At 40.4% G+C, this 22,251-nt stretch overlaps 1 protein-coding gene across 11 annotated transcripts in view; it reads left to right on the forward strand.

Annotated features, from left to right (window-relative positions):
* Fggy (FGGY carbohydrate kinase domain containing) overlaps nt 1–22,251 on the forward strand; it is a 404,303-nt gene that overhangs the window by 71,214 nt on the left and 310,838 nt on the right. For all 11 annotated transcript variants that reach the window (XM_076564517.1, XM_076564520.1, XM_015992861.3 and 8 more), the window contains exon 5: nt 503–591. In XM_076564517.1, coding sequence (XP_076420632.1) covers nt 503–591 — 89 coding nt within the window. The remainder of the gene's footprint in view (nt 1–502; nt 592–22,251) is intronic.

Raw genomic sequence — 22,251 nt, forward strand, 5'->3', positions numbered from 1 at the left:
ATAGAATAAAATAAATGTCTAAAACTGTTCCAGCAGTTGCTTGATTTGACTGTGTGCTGGCTTAGGTTGCAACTTCTTTGAGTTGCCTTTAGTACTAGTTGGTATGTGGAGAATTTACATGGCAAGGCACATTTAGATTCCCTAAGTCTTTAGTACAGTTTCTCTCCAGTGCAGAGCTGTTGAACTTCTTACTCTTACATCCTCTTGCCTTTTCCAAGAAGCTGGCTTGTGTATCCACAGAGTATGCCTTCTCCCTGTCCAGGTTGCAAAAGGGGACAAAGGAGAGATTATGATCATTTTTGGAAGGATCAATAATTGCTATGTTTTCTTTCCTATATAAATACTACTTTTATACCACACTCCCACAAGCCCTTGAACAGATGTTTTCATGAACATTATTGGCTCTGTTTTTGTTTTGAAAAATTTGAAACATTTTTGAAAGAGGAGAGGAGTTGGGGGGAAAAATCTCATAATTGATTCTAATATATATTTAATTTGGCAGAACTTGAGAGAGACTTGCTGGGACAAGGCGGGACATTTCTTTGATCTCCCAGACTTCTTATCATGGAAAGCAACAGGTGTCACAGCACGGTATGTTAATTACATGTTGGATTTTATTTGTGTTCTTCCAATCCAGGGTGTCTGTATATATATTGCTTTCTTAACTCGCTTTGACTGGATGCACTGTTTTTACATCTGCATGTGATTTTGCATACTTGAAACATCTTGAATCTATCTTCTGCCTCCACTGCACATGCTCGTGTACCATTGTCCCCTATCTTGCTGGAAATTTGAGTATCCAAGGTGAATACCATTCATTAAAATTGGACACATTTGAAGGAGATGTTAAAATTCACAGGGTACTACAACTCTATCTGAAGGTGCCTTCTAAGTGGCAAATTAAAGAAAGAAAAAAATATACTGTAGAAATTAAGGTAGGAAGTACGTGCAAGGAGGTGGATGTTAACTGAATGCATGTATTATGAACTTACATCACTTTTTATGGAAATATACTAGTATTATCCCAAACTACAGCAGTACCTATGTTAAGTCAGTGGTTACATTTGAGTAACTTGCAAATTTTAAAAATGAACTCTGTACCACATAAGAGTACTTTTACAAAATACTCATTTACTATGATGTTGTGGCTAATGTAAGTGGGTAAGAAGAGAGAGCTAGGTGTGAAACCTCAACATGGCAAAGGGATGGTCATTTTGACCTCATCTTCAAAGTATAATTGGACTTTTTTTATTGGACTTTCTTTTGGGACCATCAGCATCCAAATAATGACATGGAGACTTATTAATTATGAAAGCCTGACCTTTAGCTTAGACTTGTTCCCAACTAGCTCTTATAACTTAAATTAACCTGTTTCTATTAATCTACATTCTGCTATGTGGCTTTTTACCCCTCCTCCATTCTGTGGGTCTGACTTACTCCACGTCTTGCTGGAGTCTCTTGCTCCTAGATTCAACCCTTCTGAGTCTGCCCAGAAGTCCGACGCCTAGCTATTGATGCCTCTCCTGCCTAGCTATTGGCCGTTCAGCTTTTTATTAAACCAATCACAACAATGCACAGTGTATGGATATCCCACAACATCAAGGGGATGTGTGGAAATGATGGGTCTTCTGAGCTGAGAAGGAATCAGGATCTAGACCATGCAACCTCTGAGGACAAGAAGCAGCTGGAAAGAACAGAGAAGGCTGTATAAGTTGAAACAGATGCTCCTGAATGGAGTAGGTAGGCAGACATCATAGCTCAAAGTCAGTACCTTCAGAGGGGCAGATCCTCCTCCTCTCCTTAATTAAGCTCAGGAAGAGCAGAGAGCAGCAGCAGCTTCTCTTCTGTGTGTTCTACTTGGTAGGATTGGTACCTTTCCTTGGGGTAAGCTGATAAAAGTGATAGTTAGGCACAGGGGCCCCCAGAAAGAGGTAACAAAGGATGCATTCCACAATTACTTCATTCTTCATGTCACCCTCCCTCTGTCACCCCAGGGAAAGAATCATTAGTTAGAGGTTCCTCAGAGTAGAGCTGGTCCATGTGCCTATGATGATGACCATGACAATCCTTAGTTCTCCACCCTGCTTAATAGAGAAGGCTGGAGATCTGCACTTTGCCCTAACCAGTACAACTAGTCACATTGAAGTCCACTGTGGAGAGCAGTGTGTGGGTGAAGTCCTCATCCTCAGTATTGCTTTTTTTTTTTTTTTTTTGGTTTGACATCATCTAAAGCTATTTCTGGGAGGGCCTTTCCTTAGTTGGTCTTTCTGCTTTTATGCAGTAATGAACAAAATGTTATATTATTTTAGCCAAATAGATCTATTAATCAAATCATTGCTACTAAGTTCTGTGTTAGCAGGGCTGAAAAATGAAAGCAAGATGGAGTAGCATCTGGGACCATGGCTTGCTACTGCCATAGCCACCTCCCTCTTTTTGTCCTCTTCCTTCTCCTCCCTCCTTCCCATCTCTCCTTCTCTCCCTCCCTTTTTCCTCCTCTCACCCTTACCCCCAGCTTTCTCCCTTTCAGTTCAGCTCAAGTTTTTGAGTTTCTCACTGGTTCTTCCCAGTGACTTTGGATGTGGAGCACACTCATTTCCTGCTAATTCTGACACCAGTGCATGGGCTTTCAGAGGCTAGCCCTGACTAAAATGAATTCCATATCATGGCATGCTTACATACACCATGGTCACACTGGGATGTGTGCTTCTTAGTAGTTGTGCGACCGTCAGCAGATCTCTTCTCTTTTTTGGATGTCACTATCTGTATTTTTAAGTTGGGATCATATTCCAGTGTGAGCTTATGAGAGTCCTATTAAAACTATTTTCCAAACGAGCTCTTTCATAACAAGCACCTGAATCATTCATTGCATTATTTGCATAGTAAGTGTGTTTGTGAACCTTTGTGTGGATGTCTAAATATGAAGTTGAGTGTTTTTCTTGACGGTTCTTTATTTTTATTTGTTGAGACAGAGTCTCTTGCTGGACTCAGATCCTGTCAAATTTTGGCTTGTTAGTTTTAAAATAATTGACTGTCTAGTTCTCTCTTTCTGGCAGAGTCTTTACATTAAGTTCCAGTGCACAGAAGTCCTAGTGGTCTTACCATGTTCCGTCTACAGTAGATAAGTTGTCTCTCCAGGCCTAATGTGCTCTGCTCATCTGTGAATCCTCTTGTAGTTGAGTGAGAATTAGATACTGTGGATAAATATGCAGTGGGTACTGTTAAATACCAAGGCACTTACAAACAGGAAGTCCCTACTGCCCGTCCCATCTCCTGGAACAAGGGAGATGAGGCCTGAAATGGAATGTGTCAATGCCAAAAGAACTCTGGGCAACAGAGCAGGAACTTGGCACCCTACAAGTCAAGGAGCTGTTCAGATTTGGTGTTCATTTGGCTCATTCATGTGCTTGTTTTGGGTGGCTTTGATGAAGTGAGAGCCAAAAAAGCTAGAAGGTGTTTTTCTTTTTTTTGTTATTGCAGGCTAACAAGGATTGAATTTCACCTGGTCTAAAGGTTACAAACTTGTTTTTGGCAATAACAGTGTAAGAAGGTCCTGCTTCCGTCTTCCTCCTTCTCCCCCTTGAAATAAAGTGGAATTTTGTTGTTTTCTTCCAAAATGCACTGAGAAAATCAATACTGGACCTGTGATTGATTTGTAATTCAGGTCTACCCTTTCTACTGTATTAATGAGAAGTTACTGCTACTTTAATAATAATGATGATGATGATGATGATGATGATGATGATGATAAATGATTATCGTTTGTCAAGGGCCTTTCTTTTATCTATGGTAAGCATATTGACAAATGTTAACTCCATTGGTACTCAACAGCCATCTGTTCGAGCAGGTGGTGTTAGTACTATTTTGCAATTTAAGAATTGAAATCGAATGTGTTACTAATTTGCCACATTCTTGCCACTGAGTGGGTAACTGTTCAGATCGTGAGAGATGGTTAGTCAGAAATGTGAATAATAAAATGGTTCATAATCAGGCAAAAACATATTCATATGCATTCATATATTTGTATGTATATATCCTCTAAAAAGATTTGGGGTACTTTTAGTAAATGAACTAAAAACAGGGATGCATGTATAGTCATCACTCACTGGGTCAATGCACAGCACAAAAGAAAACAAACAACAAAGAGAAACACCAAAACAGTGATTAAAACATTAAAAAAGTCAGAAAAAAGAGAAAATATTAATACAATGACTGAGTTGATGTTGAAAACTTTCTAGAAGAATATGTTTCTTTATAATTTTGATAGTTTTGTTTGTAAGCTTCCGGGAGGCCAGAATGAAAAGGGAGCATGGGCAGCCTGACAGAAGCGATGAATACATGTAGCTGTGTGGAGACCTGGAACTTTGTCTAACTTAGTGGATCTGAGAGAGAACTTCCCCACATTATTAAAGGTTCATGATAATCCATAAATTATTTATAAGTATGTTCTATTAATTCCATTATAATTTCAAATAAGCACTTAAAAATAGTTTTAGGTTTACAAGAACATTGTGAATATGCACAAAGAGTTCTCAGATGCCAGATGCCAAATTTCCTGTAACTAATATATTAGTATATGGTGTGTTTGTTATAATTAAGGAACCAATGTTGATATATTATCATTAACTATATTCTTTGGTCAAATTTCTTGATATAGTGGTGTGTGACACTGTTCTTGGGAGATATGAGTGAATAACTACTCCTCAGATAGGGACCCAACAGCAGACCAAAATACAGATTCCACCACCAAAGTCCACCTTGATGAACCAGTGAGCTTGTTGCTAGACACTTAGAGGAATGTGGGTGATGGATTACTTACAGGAGCACAAATCCCTCAAAGACAGCTGCATCACAAAACCCCAACCCAGATGGGTGTCAGCTCACCAAATCTGCCCAGTTTGCAGGCAGCTTGACAGGTTGGAGAGTGTCTCTTCCAGGCAGCTCAGCTGGTTTCTGCCTTTTCCAATCAGCTTTGCTGGTCTGAATGTTTTAGGTATTTAGCAATCTCTCTCAGCAGACCCTACTGCTTATATACGCTTGGAGAGGGCGAGTCCTAGTAAACCTGGTCGGTTTCAGGGGCTTCCTGAAGCCTTTGTGTTGTTTGCTTTTTGAGGTTAACGAGCTTCCCTACAGGATAGAATGTTTCACCTCCCCCTTGAAACATCCTGCATTATGACCTTACCTCCAAGGTAGAAGATTTTATACAGGTAGAATTTGCTACATGACACCTTCGTTTTTTTTTTTTGTTTTTTTTTTTTTTGGTTTTTTCGAGACAGGGTTTCTCTGTGTAGCTTTGCGCCTTTCCTGGGACTCGCTTTGGAGACCAGGCTGGCCTTGAACTCACAGAGATCCGCCTGCCTCTGCCTCCCGAGTGCTGGGATTAAAGGCGTGCGCCACCACCGCCCTTCGTTTTTAATCTAAACAGCTTTCTTGGTTCCACAGTACTGTATTGTTCGGGCACATCTCTTTTAGCTTCCTTTGGCTGTCCTAGTTTATCAGACTTTCCTTGTTTTGATAATCTTGCTGTCTTTGAAGCATGTAGGTCCTGAATATTGTGGGATTCTCCCTTTTAGAATTTACCTTATGTTTTTCTCTAGATGAATATGGATAGTGTCTGTTCTGGGGAGGTAACATAGCATTGTCACCACTGTCAATTCTGTCTGTCACCCTGTTGGCACTTGCCTCACTTGCTCTGTGTTGTGTTGTACTCCTTGGGATGGCTCCACAGTATACAGCCCACACTTACAGAGTGAATTATTTTCCTTTAGCTCCTGGAGGGCAGAGAAGCTGCCTATATCATTGTGAATTATTTTGTATTGGAGAATGGTCTTTTCAGTTCACTTGTTTTTATTGACTTGAGCCAAAAGAAGTGGATGATTAGGCTTTTCAGGTGCAGGAGAAAATGTGTGTTTCATTCAGAGGTTATGTGCTACATTGTCTGGGACATTTGTATACTCTAAGGGAAAACGGGGCTGAATTTTCTAAAACTTCGATGTTATTTTCTCTTGTATTTGTATACTTTTATTTTCTTCTCACTTCTACAACATTATAAAATTCTGTGTAGGTTCTCACTGAATAGTCTTTCTCCTCTTTTAAAGATATGAAATTATGGTCTTTAGGAACTGGATGTGGTGACTCATGCCAGTAAATCAAGTCCTTGGGAAACTGAGCCAGGAGGATTGCCATGAGTTCAAGGCCAGCCTGAACTACACAGTGAGCTCCAGGTCAGCCTGCGGTATAGGATGAGATTCTACCTCAAAGCACTAAGAATAACAATAACAAAACTCTGTAATCTCCTTTAAAATAATATCAACCATTTTCCTAATTCGATTAGTTCTCTGTGTCTCTGTGCATTGGGTTAATAAAGGATATTATTGTATTGTTCATTTTCCCATGATTCCTTGCTTAATTTGTCAGGAGATGGTTGTGGTTGGACTATTGATCTGTAGTCATTTTATAAAGTAATTTCCAGCAGCTCAAAGGTAGCAGCATTATTTATAATCTTACTCCAGTTTTTCATTTAATACCTTATTTTTGCTGTCAGTATTAGGTGAAAATAATACCCGTGTAATATTCTAATCATTTAATATACCTATATCCAATGTCATTTTTTTAGGCTTAGTATGGGGTTATAATAATTTGAATCCTGAAGTGACCCCATGACCCATGTGCTGAAGGCTTGGTCTATGGTCTGGGTGCTGAGGGGGAAGGGTAGAACCTGTCGGTGGTGGAACCTAATAAAAGACAGGTAGCTGTCCCTTAGCAGGGATATTGTGGTGCTTTCTCTCTCTTAGCTTGCTTGTAGCCATGAGATGAGCAGATTGCCCCACCATGTGCTTCTACTTTGACGTGTAGCAATGGCGCAGGCCTACAGCCCATGGGGATAAGTTACAGACTGTAACTTCTGAAACCATGAACCAAAGTAAGCCTTTTCCTTCCACCAATGAATAACCTCATGTATATTGTCATAGTAAGAAAAAGCTAACCATCCTAGGGATCTTCTTTTAATTAACATTTTCTTATTAAATGCGACCTGATCACCCCAAAGCACCAACCTTCTGTGTAACTGCAGGGCCATTTATCACTTAAGGCAGTTAAAATTAGTCTTCATTGTTGGAACCTTTTGCAGGTAGGTATCCTGCTGTTGAAGGTTTTGAGTGTCACATTGGGATTCTGACTGAGAGCAACATCATACAAAGAACATAGGCTAAGATATGAAAAGCTATCCCATTGTTATCTTAGAAAATACCCGCTTACTTCTAATGTATAGAACTTTGATATACTGGGTAGATAATAAAGCTCAGAAGTTCAGGGTGAATGCCATCTGCATGTTCATATGTATGTATGCACATATAGCTACTGGGCAGGGTGGGAGACTACACATACCAACTCCAGCTTACATATTGGACCACGTTTAGCAGTCTGGATACAAACCTGCTCATGTGTCCCCACCCAGTAGCTCTGGAAGTGATCTGTCCACACTGGGGAATAGGAAGTAGCATTAGCTTACTGATGTCTAGGCATGCATTACCACCTTGTCTTTAATACAGTGACTCAGAATGTGGCCTAATGTGGTCTCTAGTTTCTCGGTTGTGGTGGTATTGTGTTCTCCAAAATATTGTGCACCTTAATAATCTTATCTGGGGTCAGAGAACAGAACAGCCACTAGATACTTAGGCTAGAAAATGGTGGCACTAACGCCTTTAACCCTAGCATTCCAGAGGCAGAAATCCGTCTGGATCTCTGTGAGTTTAAGGCCACATTGGAGACAGCCAGGCATGGTGACACATGCCTTTAATCCCAGAAAGTGAGCCTTTAATCCCAGGAAGTAATGGCAGGAGGCAGAAAGGTATTTAAGATGTGAGGACAAGGAACTATAGCCTGGTTAAGCATTCAGGCTTTCAAGAAGCAGTTCAGCTGAGATTTATTTGGATAAGGACTCAGAGGCTTCCAGTCTGAGGAAACAGGATCAGCTGAGGAACTGGCAAGGTGAGGTAGCTGAGGCTGTTTTGCTTCTCTGATCTTTCAGCGTTCACCCCAATACCTGACTCCAGGTTTGTTTTTATTAATAAGACCTTCTAAGGGTTGTGCTATACTCGGTGATCAGATACATTTTCTTATCCTCTTGTAGAAAAGTATGAAGATAGCGTGTGAGGTCAGCTGTGTATGCTGGTGCTACACAGAGGGTACACAGCTTGGGTGGAAATCTCCTCCACTCTATGAAGGAGAAGCTTCCACACTGAGATCTGTCTCTAGTGGTGTGTTGCAGTCTGTAATTTTTTTTTTAGTACTTGTCTTCCTGACTTCTTTTTGCATTTGTATATCTGAGATAAGACATTATAATTAAAATAAATTTATCTTATTATCTTTATTGAGATGTAATTGGCATACTATGCAATTTGTCCATTAAAAGTATACAGTTCAGTGGTTTGTTTATATTTAATTATGGTATTCTATGGCATATAATTTCCCAAGTATATGCTATAGTGGTACTGATTATATTCACAGTGTTGTATAAAATGTCACCATTGTTTCCAAAATTTGTTTATCATGACAAACAAAAACTGTCATTGATATCTCCTACTGCAGCTTTTATCAGCTCCCATTAATCTTCAATCTATTTTCTGTCTGTATACATCTGCCTGTTCTATATAGTCTGTGTACATTATTGGCCCTTTTATGCCTGTATTATTTTGCTTAATTAATGGCATTTTCAAGGTTTAAGCTCATTGTTATACATGCTTGAATTCCCTTCTCTTTTATGACTAGACAGTAATATTCAATTTCACACATATTGCATTTGCCTGTCCCTTTATCTGTTGATGAGCATTCTGGGGAACACTTGCTTGGTTTCTACCTGTTGGCTCTTAAGAGTCATGATGCAGTGAATGTTGGCAATTTAGTTTGTTTTCTGTTGCTCTAATCTGGGACTAGATAATCTATAAGTAAAAGAGAATGTCTTTTAGTTCACAGCTCAAGTCCTTTACTCATCTTCTGTTTAGGGCCTCATGCTGAGTCAACCACACAAAAAAGCCCAAGTGAGAATGAGTGGAAGCTGACCCACTGCATAAGATCCTCTTCTGTTGATCTCTAAATCAGTCCCTAGTCTTAGTAGGACTAACCCATTATCAAAAAGACATCAGTATGTTCTTGAGAGTTGTGGGTGCCATTTGTAGCTGAAGTTTTCCTGGTCCTGCCTGGCCTACGGTCAGGAAAAAACTCTCTCACCTGCCAGCCCTGCAGCTGCTCGGACCCAAGCAAACACACAGAGACTTATATTACTTATAAACTATATGGCTGTGGCAGGCTTCTTGCTAACTGTTCTTATATCTTAAATTAACCCATTTCTATAAATCTATACCTTGCCACATGGCTCGTGGCTTACTGGTATCTTACATCATGCTTTTCATGGTGGTGGCTGGCAGCGTCTCTCTGCCTCAGCCTTCCACTTCCCAGAATTCTCCTCTCTCCTTGTCCCGCCTATACTTCCTGCCTGGCACTTTATTTATCCATCAACCATCCACAGCAGAGAGTGCTGCCCCTATGATCTGCCTTCCCACTAAGATCCTCTCTCTTAGAGATCTGCTATCTCTTAGTACTGTAAGAATAAGAACCAGGCTCCTCACCCATGAACCTTTGGGATCAACAATGTCCAAAATGTGACAATTAGTTTATAAGGATCTGTTCAAGTACCTGCTTTTTCATTCTTTGAAGTACCATCTTGGAGTTGAGGCTGGTTGATGAAGAAATTCTGTGTGTAGCTTTTTCAGGAGCCAGCTTTCTACTTGCAGCTAAGGAGAATTCCAGTTTCCTCAAATTCTTGGCAGCACCTGTTTTCTCTCCTTTCTTTAAAAAAATAATAGCCATTATGATCAGTGTAAAGTGGTCTCTTGTTGTGATTTAATAGTCTTTTTAAATCTTAGTGTTCTCTGGTTCAAAATGAAATTGACTGAATTTTGTTCATGGTCGTGGGTAGGATGTTTTGGCTAGACCTTGAAGGCAGAAGCAGGTATTCATGATCTGTTCCGTGCTGATGCATTTTGATTTGCATTGTTTTATGGTTGTATTGAAGGATGATTTCTCAGAACAGTGCTAGATAAAACAGCCCTTCTAAGTTCTAGGAAGAATGATTCAGTCTTCTCCGATCAGCTTATTCTTGAATATAGTTAATAATGCTGAGAAATGACCTGTAAATATGAAATTTCATTTACCCTTATTTTTGGAAGATAAGGAAGACGTTTCTACTCTCTTTAGAAGATGTATAACCCTACGTCTTCACTCATGAGTAATAGAAACAATTAAAAATTAAAAATAGCAAAGCTATAAAGGTTGATTCTCTCCTATAAATAAATCTAGAGAAAGTCTTTGGACTATTGTAAGGGTCCCATTAATTTTTTTACAGTTTTTATTTCTCTGTCTTAACTCTGAATTCATGCTTGAGATCACTTCATGGTCTAGGATATTTTTGTAGTGTCCATGATGAAAGGATGGCATGGGTACATATGGTGTGCCACACAGCTGAGCTAGCCTTATATAAATGATCTTCCTGGGAGATCTGTGTAACACTTGTATTTATATATCACCGACCAACACCTAGGTTTATGGTCAAAACTAGTCAGAGAGAGGCTTCCGGTACCATTCTACCCAAATAAACTTGGAGTTATCTTACTACTAAAGAAAAAAAGCTTCAGGTGGTGGTGGCACATGTCTTTAATCCCAGAGTCAGAGCCAGGTGGATCTCTGTGAGTTCAAGGCCAGCCTGGTCTACAGAGAGAGTTCCAGGAAAGGTGCAAAGCTACACAGAGAAACCCTGTTTTGAAAAGCCTCAAGAAAGAAAGAAAGAAAGAAAGAAAGAGAGAGAGAGAGAGAGAGAGAGAGAGAGAGAGAGAGAGAAAGGAAGGAAGGAAGGAAGGAAGGAAGAAAGAAAGAAAGAAAGAAAGAAAGAAAGAAAGAAAGAAAGAAAGAAAGAAAGAAAGAAAAGAAAAAAATGACAGTTGCTATTGGACAGGTTAAAAAGGCAATTACAAAACTATCATTTCTCAGTAAATTGCATTGATCAGTGTCCTAGATATCAATTTATAGTATTTAGATCATAATCACAGAGAACAGTGTGTGTGATGCTTATGGGGAAGATGATAATGTCTGAGGCAACCTTAGTTTAGTTTCTGTCATTCCCTCATCCACTCATGCATTTACTTTTGATCTGTAGTAACAGAGTACCCATGAGATACTAATTAAGCAGTTGGAAGCTGCACATTTCTTGAACTCTTAAAATCCATATAAGTAATGGAGCCAGGGGCCTCAGAGATAGCCTAGTGGGTAAGAACATGTGTTTTTCTTGCAGAGGACTTTAGTTTCCAGTACCCATGTTGGGTGGCTCACAACTACCTATAACTTCAGCTTCCGAGGATCCAGTGCCTTCCTCTAACCTCCACGGTCCTGCACTCATGGGCACATACCTCCACACAGACACATAGTTAGAATTATTTTAAAATCTTTCGAAAAAATGAAGTGGAGCCAAATGGTCTTTAGCTCAAACTGTTCACTGATATTATTCATGTGGGTGGCCTTGGGGACATATTTAATCCCCACTAATCCACTTCCTCTTACTGAAGGACAAAGTATCAGTTTGTTTTACATAGAAAATACAATGCAATGGGTAGGATCTCTGGCAGTTTTATCTCACATCATGGTATATGACAAGGAACATCTCCATTTGTCCTTACTTTTGGTCAAATTTATTTGCTTATTTTAGTATTATATTAAGGCAAATTCAAACTCAGCTAAGTAGCCCATGTGAGGGAGTAAAGTGTGAACCTTTCAGAAACCAAGTAAACTTGTTTGATGTTCCCACCAAACCCTCCAATTTGGAAGTTCTGTCTTAGTGTCTTTAGTGAGGCATTGAATGAAAATAATCCAGTACATCAGAGCTGTTGTGAGGGTGAAAACATAAATGCAGATTCCTTTTGCCAGATAGCTCAGGGGCTTAAAATCTGGCAAGAATAAGAAAACAGACTGTACTGGGCCAGACAGGGGTGTTTGGGAATATTATTTTAAAATGTGTTACTTTTGTTTATGCTGCATTTGTTTAACTCTGTTAAGCTGTGTTACTGTGCCTGTCTAAAACACCTGATGGTCTAATAAAGAACTGAATGACCAATGGCAAGGCAGGAGAAAGGATAGGCAGGGCTGGCAGGCAGAGAGAATATATAGAAGGAGAAATCTGGGAGGAGAGATCTAAGATCTAGGAGCCAGAGAAGGAAGAGGACTCCAGGGGCCAGTCACAAAGCTACACAGCAAGCCATGGAGTAAGAGTAAGATTTACAGAAGTAAGAGAACAGGAAAAGCCCAGAGGCAAAAGATAGATGGGATCATTTTAAGTTAAGGAAAGCTGGCTAGAACTAAGCCAAGCTAAGGCCAGGCATTTATAATTAAGTATAATCCTCCATGCATGATTTATTTGGTAACTGGGTGGCAGGTCCCCCCAAAAAGAGTAAAAACCCCCAACAATGTGGGGGCAAGGAGTGCAGTGAAGATTAAATGTTATGTCTTCTCATCCATGCTGAAGAAAGCCCAGGTTCTTGAGAACTTCAGTTATATTGTTGTCCTATGTAGATACAGGCATCTCTCCATTTCTTTGGGTACATGGAAGCAGGGAGGTCAAGGTGGCTTCTTGAGTAGTAGAGCAAATCCAGATGGAAAAGGTTGAGTAAACATCCTCATATTTGCCTTGAGGTAGAGTTGCCATGTGTGACTGCAGTGACAGTGAGGTACACCCTTTGTTGAGACCTACGAGTCTGACAGTGTTTGGTTTCTATGGTTCTTCCCCAAGTTCTCTGCTGCATACATATAGACATAAATTTTGTGTGCTGGTGAAAGATGATCACCAGCATGATGGTAATTTCCCAACTGAGCCACCCTATATCTTTTCTTCTACTTAACCCTTTATCTTTGAGGCGTTGAGTCATCTTTAATTTAATCTTTTAATTTGGTAAAGTGGAGCAGTTTTAGAATTTGGTTCCTCATTTACAAATAGGTATGATGGTATAGTCTCTGTTGACAATGTTGGAACTGTGAACAAAATACTGAAAGCAAAAGTATTTACCTTGAGGGTGAGACCAATAGATGGCCAGTAAGGCATTTGCACTGTAACTTACTTAGGGGGTACCTTTTCTTGAAACCAGGTCTCTCTCAGAATGGCTATTTTTGTAGACTCTTAAATTACTATGTTCCCAGGGTGGACCCCTCTGCCAGTGGACTATTTCTTGGGTGATAATTGGACCTTTGAATTATGTTGTTCTTATTATTTTATTCTGGTAGCTTTCAGAATCTTCCAGTGTGATTACAGGTGTCAGCACCTCATACCGGAGTCCATGACACAGCAAGGTTCCCACAGTGATGGGACACAGGATGCAGAAATGATGTGGCTGGGAGCTCTAAGGACTCATCTAGTACCATGGGTCCTGACTTTCAGTTTCCTCATCTGTGAATTGCAGATGAGATGATTTGGTGAGATGGCTTTGACCAGCTTCCCTTTGGGTTTTCCTTAGGCTCTTTCCCTTGGGAATAGCTCATTAAGTCCAATCTAAGAATTAGACCTCTGGGATCCACACTCCTGTGAAAGTTCTGAACCTCCCTTCTCTTCTTTTCCTTCCTCTTCTGCTTAGTTCCTTTTTAAAAATTAATATACCATCTTTTTGGTGTGTTCATTTTCCTTTTCTCTCAAGGGCCTTTGAAGAAAAATTTTAAATGTTATTAAGAAACTGCTGTCAGGAAACCCTTTGTTCTAAAGTCATTTAGAAGATTGCTTTCAGTTTTGTTAATGCAAAAAAAAAAAAAAGTCAACCTGTATTTTTAAAATGTGCCAAACACTGCATTCATTAATGAAAACTGTCAGCTTTGTTTATTGCCTAGGTCTTATTCCTTTCAGAATTTGAGCCCTCTCCCCAGGCTTTCTAAACAGTCTCCAGCTCATCCATCCTCCCAGGTTCCTTACAGTTTTAAACCTTTCTGTTTCTTATCTAGCAAGGTAGCCTGTCATTTAATATATTCCAAAGGCCACTTTCACTTGTTTCTACTGCCTTTTACCTCTTCCCCAAACCCCATCCTTGCTTTAGATTCTGTGTAAATTGAGCTGGAGATAGTTTCAGAGAGGTGCTTGGGCTTTTCATTAACATTGGCAACCCATCTGCTTGGGGTTTTGCTCTGCAGTCTCTGGAAGTCAGGTTGGCTAGAGCGGGGTGGGGAAGGAGACTCTGAACTAGATGTGTTCCTGGCGGCTAGCCCTGGAGCCTTAGAGCCCTGAGCCAACCATGAAGTCATTTTTGAATTTAAGGAGACTCACTAAGCCAAGGCAGTGTCTCTTAATTTGACAAAGGAAAAGCTGCATGATAAGCAACTCTCACTAGGAGCTCTGTGAAACTGGGAGATCCTAAGTCTAGATTGTGCTGAGGAAACATGGCGAAGGATAGGTTTCTTTTCTGCAGTTTGCAACTTCTTTCTCCCCTGTCGTTTCTTCCTTACTTCTTTGGCCAATTTAGCCCTGCAGTCTGGCCTCTGCAGTGGCTTGATGTGAAATTTGAGAAACATATGTAGTTTTCTATTTCAGGAAAGTGATCTCAGGGATTGAATGTGGCTTTTTTTTTTCTTTCTTTTTGGCTGTTAAGCTCTGATCTTGCCCAGTGTGGTTTTTTTGATGATGGGAAAGAGGGTTCGAAGTGCTTTTTATCAGAATTTCATGCAATAAAACTTTAGGATTGCTTTCTTTACCTTGGCCCCCTGTCCCCTCCCAGGCCCACGGCACAGTGTCATCTGTTCTGTTGACGTGGGAAGAAACACACATTGTTCCCATTACAATGGCCTCATTGCTACTCGCACACACGGAGAAAAACGGCCACTGTGTCTATCCATCACAAAAGCTATTTTAACTGTAGTTCAGTGGAGGACTGGGGGTCTGTGTACTGTTTTACAGAAAGGAAAAGAGATCCTTTAGGGGAAAGCCTGCCTTTGTTTTGTTTTGTTTTGGAAAAGAGACAGACTCCTGGCATTTCAGTTAGAACCATCTCCTGTGAGCTGTGCTTCTCTCCTCTGAGTGTCTGCAACAGAATAAGGCGTGGCCCAGGCTTCTGAGGTGCATCTCAGCCAGTGATGAGGAAAAGGCTGTACAAGTAGAGGTCTATCCATTAATGTGACTTGCTTCATAAACACAGTGGTGTGCTTTTCTGTCTGGATATCCAGAGAATGCCTGCTGAATTAACAGGCAATAATAGACTGTAATGGAAGTTACCACAGGACATGCTAGGGGTGGAGAGAGACAGACCTGTCTACACCAGGCTGGATGGGCTTAGGGGGAAGACAGAGGAGAAAGCCAATGGAAGGTTTATCCTGTGGGGAGGGAGCTATGTTCTGGGATATTGAGCATTTGTCCTAGGTGGTCCTGATAGTGTGCCAAGGATGTGTTCTGGATCACAGAGCTGCTAAGGAATAGAGGTTGGGTCCACACCTAGGAATGCCTCTTACTGTGATCTTTCTTGCAGGGAAGAAAGGGTGGAATTTCTAGTTCTTTTTACATGATACTCAAGTTTACTTCCTTTGATGTCTTGTAGTGAATTGCCTCTAAGCCCAACATCATCTCTCCTGTTTGTTGAAACCATTTGGAAAGGTTTAAGGGATTGTCTGGCCATGGTGCAGGTGGCATTCAGTGAAACAAATGCAGAATTTAAACATCATATAGTACAGTCAGTTGCTGGTGAGGGAAGGTTTGGCAAGTGTCCAAGTTGGAGTCAGAGCCCTTCTGCCCAAGCATTTCTGATCTCTGACTAAAGGCACCTGTATCCTCAAAGCTAGGGTGATTTTGTTTATTTTTGTTTTTTCATTATAAATACATATTCATTCTGATCCTTGGTTTTCTGTTCATAATCCGGTATTTCCTTTTTCTAAAGAGCCTCCACATACAAGTTTCTAGTCCTAAAAATCCCAACTTTGCCTTTGGGAAGTACTGCAAAAGCATCCTTCATGGGAGGAAGGAAGTGGACTCAGGGATGAGCAGAGTTTGGATGCTGGAGTGAAAAGCCACCCAACGACTTCACCGTCTTTGCACTCTATTTCCTTATTTGTCGTCACTGCTTTGTTTGCAGGTTGGGAGCGATCATGTGTAGAAAGCTTTTAGTCCAACAGGATGAGGATTGAATGCATACCTGTTGCCTTCATGGCTCTTATTGCCAAGTAAGGCTCAGGTGGCTGGTGCTTGATAAGAAGGCTGAACATAGAAACATTAACCTTCAAGAGGTTGTCACTGCATGGACATCATGAGATCTACATTTAAACCTACTTGAGAGACAGTGAGGTGGCTCAGCAGGTAAAGGTATTTGCTGTCAAGACTGATGACTAAGTTTGATCTTGTGAACCTATGTGATGGAAGGAGAGACCCAACATCTTCCTGCGATTTGTCCTCTGAGTTCCACATATGTGCCATAGCGATGGTGACTCTCCCCAATAAGTAGATAAGTAAATAAATAAATAAATTTAATAAAATATTAAAACCAATGTTATGCATTTGCTTCCCTGATGTCTGTGTGGATCAGCCTTTTGTTGCTATAGTAAACCCCTGAGTTAGTTTATAAAGAGAAAAGATTTACTTGGGCTCACATGAGCAGTTGGCCCTGTTCGTTTGGGGTGTAGCAAGGCAGTACAGTAGGAGTATCAGAAGAAAATTGTTTGCATCACAGCTATATGTGAAGGAGAGAAATGAGTTAAAGATTTCCAGTTAGGAGCTGTCTTGTAGGAGTTCCCACCATTGCTTTCTAGTGCTAAGTTAGAAACCAAACCGTTAAACACACGGGCCTTTAGGAAACATTTACGTTTTAAACCGTACCACCATTTTTGAGCACTATGCATGCACATAGCTTCAAAGACACTTTTCATAGCACCCAAACTGAGCTGCTTTCGTCTCCCCACATTGAATACAAACATTTCTGTCATGTCAGACATCCCCCAGGCTTGGGCAAGCCAACCTTTGTTTGTCTTGTCTTTATGCACACTGTTTTGCTCCTGAGTTTAGTTGCCCCTTCTATGTGGTCATCTGTTGACCGTCCTTAAAGATCCACCTTAAAAAATCAGGTTGTTTGTGAAGCCATTCAATCTGCACTGGGTGGTTAGAGACATGTCTTATATTTTGGATCTTGAATTCCTCCCCTCCCCTGCCAGACCTCATGTGTGAAAGGCTTGGTCCCCTAGGGAGGCACTTTTGAGAGATGATCAACATTTAAAGGGTTAACACTAGTGTGAGGTCTTCAGGTCCTGGGGCTGTGTCCTCAAAGGCAATAGTGATTGGGAGCCTTGCAAGTCTATTTGCCTTTCTTCCCACAGGTGAGAAGGCTTGCTCTGCCATGCACTCCTACCGTGATGGCCTGCCTTGCAGCCGATCACACTGACATCAGATCTTCCCTTTGTGTAGTATTCCATGCATTTCTTTATATGGTGAAGAGCTGGCTCTCTCTCTCTCCATTTTTCCTGTAGTTCTAGCCTTTCTCACACTGTATTGTAATTACTTCCTGCCATACTTCATCTTGAAGCTCAGAAACTCACTGAATGATTTGTTCTGATTTGTTCACCTTCATTGCTGTTTATTCAGTGTGCATACATAACATCTGTTAGACAACCTGGACCAGTAGGCTCCTGCGATGGAGGACTAGAGGAGTCAGAAATAGTAAAAAAAAAATAGGAGCGTTGAGGTCAGGAGGCCTCGACCAACCTATGTCTTATGTGAAACAGTTTCCTGCCTCCATCCCTCCCTCCATCCCTCCCTCCCTCCCTTCCTTCCTTTTTCTAAAGAAGAACAGCATCTTATATACCGTTTGCATGGAAAAATAGGACAGAGTCAGCAGAAAGCTATTATGCAATGGGACAAAGTTAGCATAATAATCAATGTTGTACAGAAGGAACATATGTTATCTCAAATGTACACAGCGGCCTTGGGATTGATGACCATCATCCTTTGGGAGGAAGGGTTGGCTTCTCAGGGTTCAGAGTCACAGGTTCCCCAAGGCCCTGGCCCTAAGCCATTCTGGCCTTGCCAGTCATGCTCCTGGTTTTATGGTTACTTGTCCATACATCTGTGCCTAGGTAAGGCCTTGGATTGGCCTGTCTCTCAGATGCTGAGAAATTTGGAAAGATAGCTCGGAAAGAGTTGTTCTTTTATATTACTGTACTTAAAAGACATACTTTTGTTCCAGAAAAGCTATATGGTATATAGGTTACATAGAATTATATTTTGCCATCATGGATTTTCCAACTGGAAAAATGTTTTGAAAGCCTGACTGATTTCCCACTTGGGATGGCTGTAGTGTGTCTTTGTTTCCCTACTTTAACCATCTAATCAAGCAGATAGTGTTTTTAAGCAGCTCCTTATGTATATCTTCTTTGCTCTTCTATAATGTGTGTGCAAGGACTATACAGCTCTGTCCCCAATTGGTGTCAAATTATGATTTGGTGAAGCACAGACCATACTAACGGTGATGGTGCTATTAGAGTGTAATTACTGGAGCTAAACATTTCCTATTGCCTATCATGTGTTTTAGTTAAGCTGAGGTTTTTATAAGACATGTAATTAAAAGAAAATTAGTACCTTTCAAAGTAATAAAAGTTATTGTAAGCTTAGGTTAATTTCTTACGAGAAGAACATGGTAAGGGAATTTAGTGCAGTCTGAGTGCACAGTGTCTCTAAAGTATACAGTGGTAGAGTGATGGCTCAGGCCTTCACATGGACTCAGTGTGAGCCGATGGCTCATTAAGAGCCGCTACATTCAGAGTGAGCACTATGGAGGCACATTATCTTCTATAGTGTGTGCATGTGTGTGTGTGTGTATATACATGTGTGCACTCGTGTGTGTTTTTCTGTTCAAATGTGTTTAGGCATACACATCCCTGCCATTGTGTTATAGTGGACTCTAGTATTCTGTACAATGACATGCTATACAAAATTCTAGCCTAGGATCTCTCAGTTCCACCACACAGTGTAGATACAAAATGAGCTATCACATCTTGGTAAGTATACTCTGTGATATTTGTTACCTAACAATGCATGTTGTGGAATGCATTTTTATTGTTAAACAGTGCATGACTGTTCATCAATAACCTTAGTATCTTGTGTTATTATTTACTTGTGTTAATGTCTACTAGGCACAGATATATTTTATATATATCAGTCCCTTCATTTTTCCCAACATCCTTGTGTTATATAGTATACACCGCCCATCTGTCTCTGTCTCTGTCTCTGTCTCTCTCTGTCTCTGTCTCTCTCTCTCAAGAGCATATTCTATTATTATTGTATCAGAATATAGTATTTTCTCTAGAAAGGGAAACTCAGGCTCAAAGAAGGTACCTACCCTTGTTTATACAGTTAATGAGTCTTAGAGCTGGGATTTGAATCCCAGAATTTAGGATATGTGCCGTTATGGTATATGCTGCCTCTGATTGGTAGCTATTAATTTTTTTAACTGATTATGAAAGAATCAAACTGAAAAGTAGTTTTCCATGGTAAAATTTATTATGTAAACATACACCCCGAGTTCACTGTTCTCTAAGGGTAGGACCAGATCAGTCCCTAAGTATCCTGTGAAGATGAATTACAAATGCACCTTCTATATTCTCAACCCCAGCCCACTGAATTAGAAATGCCCAGAAGTGGGACAGAATGGTCTGCTTTAGTAGATTTTCTGGGAGACTTTGATGTCTGTTAAAGTTTGAGACCTACTGTTTAAAACTCAATTATTTTCTCTGGCAATATACTTCTTTTGTATTCTTTAGAGAATTGCATGTTGGGGGAACCTCATTGGGAATTGTGTTATATTTGTGTGTGGAAACCTAGCTTTGTGGATGTCTGTTCTAGAGTTTCTAAGAGTTTGGAAGTTTGGGTTTATGTGTCTTGATGTGCTGTGGTTTCTTTATGTTTCTCGCATCTGGGCTGATGGCTTTCAGGATCGTGGAATTTATAAAGTATAAACCCTGCTCTATTCATATCAGCTGTCTCAGACTCCCCTCCGTGGTAGTGAAGATGGAGCTCATCACTGCAGGGATTACAAGGGACAGGAAGTAGAAGTGCTAGGAAATGGGGAACCAACCTTGTGCAGATCCGTCATGTGTCTCAGCAGAGCCTCAGCACTATTGACTGTTGGATAGTGTATATGAAAGACAAGAATTCCCGGCTTCCAACTGAACTTCGAACTGGGTCCAGATTGTTTATGAAGTGTAAGAGTCTCTTCATTGTCAAATGGGGGTACACAGACCTACTCACTGTAGGTCACATCATGAGGATTTGTCAGATAGGTGAGAGACAGGTATGTGGTGCTGCTTTGTTGAAGGAAAACGTAGAAGAGTTAGGTTTATCCACTAGCATCATTGCCAGAGAGTAGTCTAAGAAATGGATTATAGATTTTCCAAGCATTGAGGAATTCAGAATGCTCCATAATGGCTCATATTCCACAAAATGGAATTCTGGGAAGTCCAGTAGCAGAAAAAAAATTCAGGAATCAGTTTTAACTCTTTATGTTTGAAATTTAGTTGTTTTAAGAAAGGTAACCTAAAGGTGGTTTTAATAGTCCCTGATTTTAGATGTAAGGTTTTCTCTGTGTTAAAGGGTTCATTGCTAAACGTCTAGACCTAATGACTCAAAATATTGATGTAATTGTCAGAGTGGCATGCTATTTGTGCTTTTATTAGCAAGGATCAGTTATTATATTGTGTGATACTTGAGTCTGCAAAAACTAACCTTTATTCCACTAGTATTCCATTGCATGGCATACTATGGCTGCTGATTTATGGGGTGGAATGGTATGATTTACTAAACTGAAAGTCAAATAGCTTCAGATAGGAACACAGGGAAACTTCCTGAGTGCTAATGGCCACCAAAACAGCTCAAGTATTTGGTGGTTGTAGTGAGTTTGGCCAGAAGGTATTCACAATACAGAATCAAATCATGGGAAAAATAAGTAAGTAAGCACAAACAGACTAAAGGCAAAGCAGTACTGAGTAGACTCCACTGCACGCAAAAGGTCTCCGAGGGAGGCTTTTTCATGGATGTTTGCAGATCTGTGGAGAGTGTGAGGTTCATTGATTTCTGTTTGCTGATGCCACCCCCCTTCACAGGTTGACATTAATGGTGGGCCATGTACCACAAAAGAGCAGGGCAATATTCCAAGCCTGGCTTAAAAGAGTGCTCAGATTACAGAGCTTCATTTTAATATTTTATTTTTTGCTCATTCACAGAGAGCTTTAGAATCAGCTCATGTAAGACCCAGACTTCAAAGGGAGCTCATTCTTGTTTGACAACAGTTGCATCCATTTCACCGACTCTTTGACCTTTGAATAACATGCACTCCGGTCAGAGCTGTCAACTGTCTGTAAAAGAATCCATGCAGATCAAGGACTGGATACTTTTAAAAGCACATCTAAAGAATGGGGCCTTGCTAATTTTGTTTTTCCAGGAATGATTTTTGGGAAAAGCCAGCAGCTGCTGTAGTCTTAGTAAGATAGAATGTAGGAGAGTGGGAACTGGGCCTCGACTTACAGTGTGATTGTGTACCCTTTATTGCAAGATGTACATGATGCTCTCAGCCATTCACATCAGCATTTTCCTCCAGCTGCATTTAATTTTATCTCATTCTGATTGATCATGATTATTTGACTATAAAAGTAAAAAAAAAAAAGTACTGGAGAGATGGCTCAGCACTTAAAGCACTTGCTGGAAGGCAAGGGGACCAGAGTATGGATTCCAGAATCCACAGAAATGCCAGGTGGGCATGGTAGCTTGCTTATAATTCTAGCACTAGAAGGCTGAGACATCTGATCAAGCCGCCTAGTGAGACTAGCTTTATTGGTGAGTTCTGAGTTTTATTAAGAAACCCTGCCTCAAAGAGTAAGGTAGAGAGTAATGAAGGGACATTCCCAAGTTTTCTTTGGTATGTTTCAAGTAGTTCTGATGCTCTTAAATTTTGCAGAAAAATGTCTAGAAGTCTGGTTTGATTTAGGCAGGATCAGCATTACAGAGTCAACAGTATAATTGCTTCTGTTTCTATAGAATTGTAACAGTAATATCATCTTCCACCTATGTAGTCCTACCTTCTTAAGAATGCAAAGCAGTATCTTTTTCTGTATGAACTTGTTACCCAAATGCACCAATTCAGCATGGCAATGTTGAGTGTGATTTCAAATTACAGATGAAAGGGGCATGAATGTGGTGATGCTGTGATAATCATA

Source organism: Peromyscus maniculatus, chromosome 2, assembly GCF_049852395.1.
Source record: "Peromyscus maniculatus bairdii isolate BWxNUB_F1_BW_parent chromosome 2, HU_Pman_BW_mat_3.1, whole genome shotgun sequence".
Lineage (NCBI taxonomy): Eukaryota > Metazoa > Chordata > Mammalia > Rodentia > Cricetidae > Peromyscus > Peromyscus maniculatus.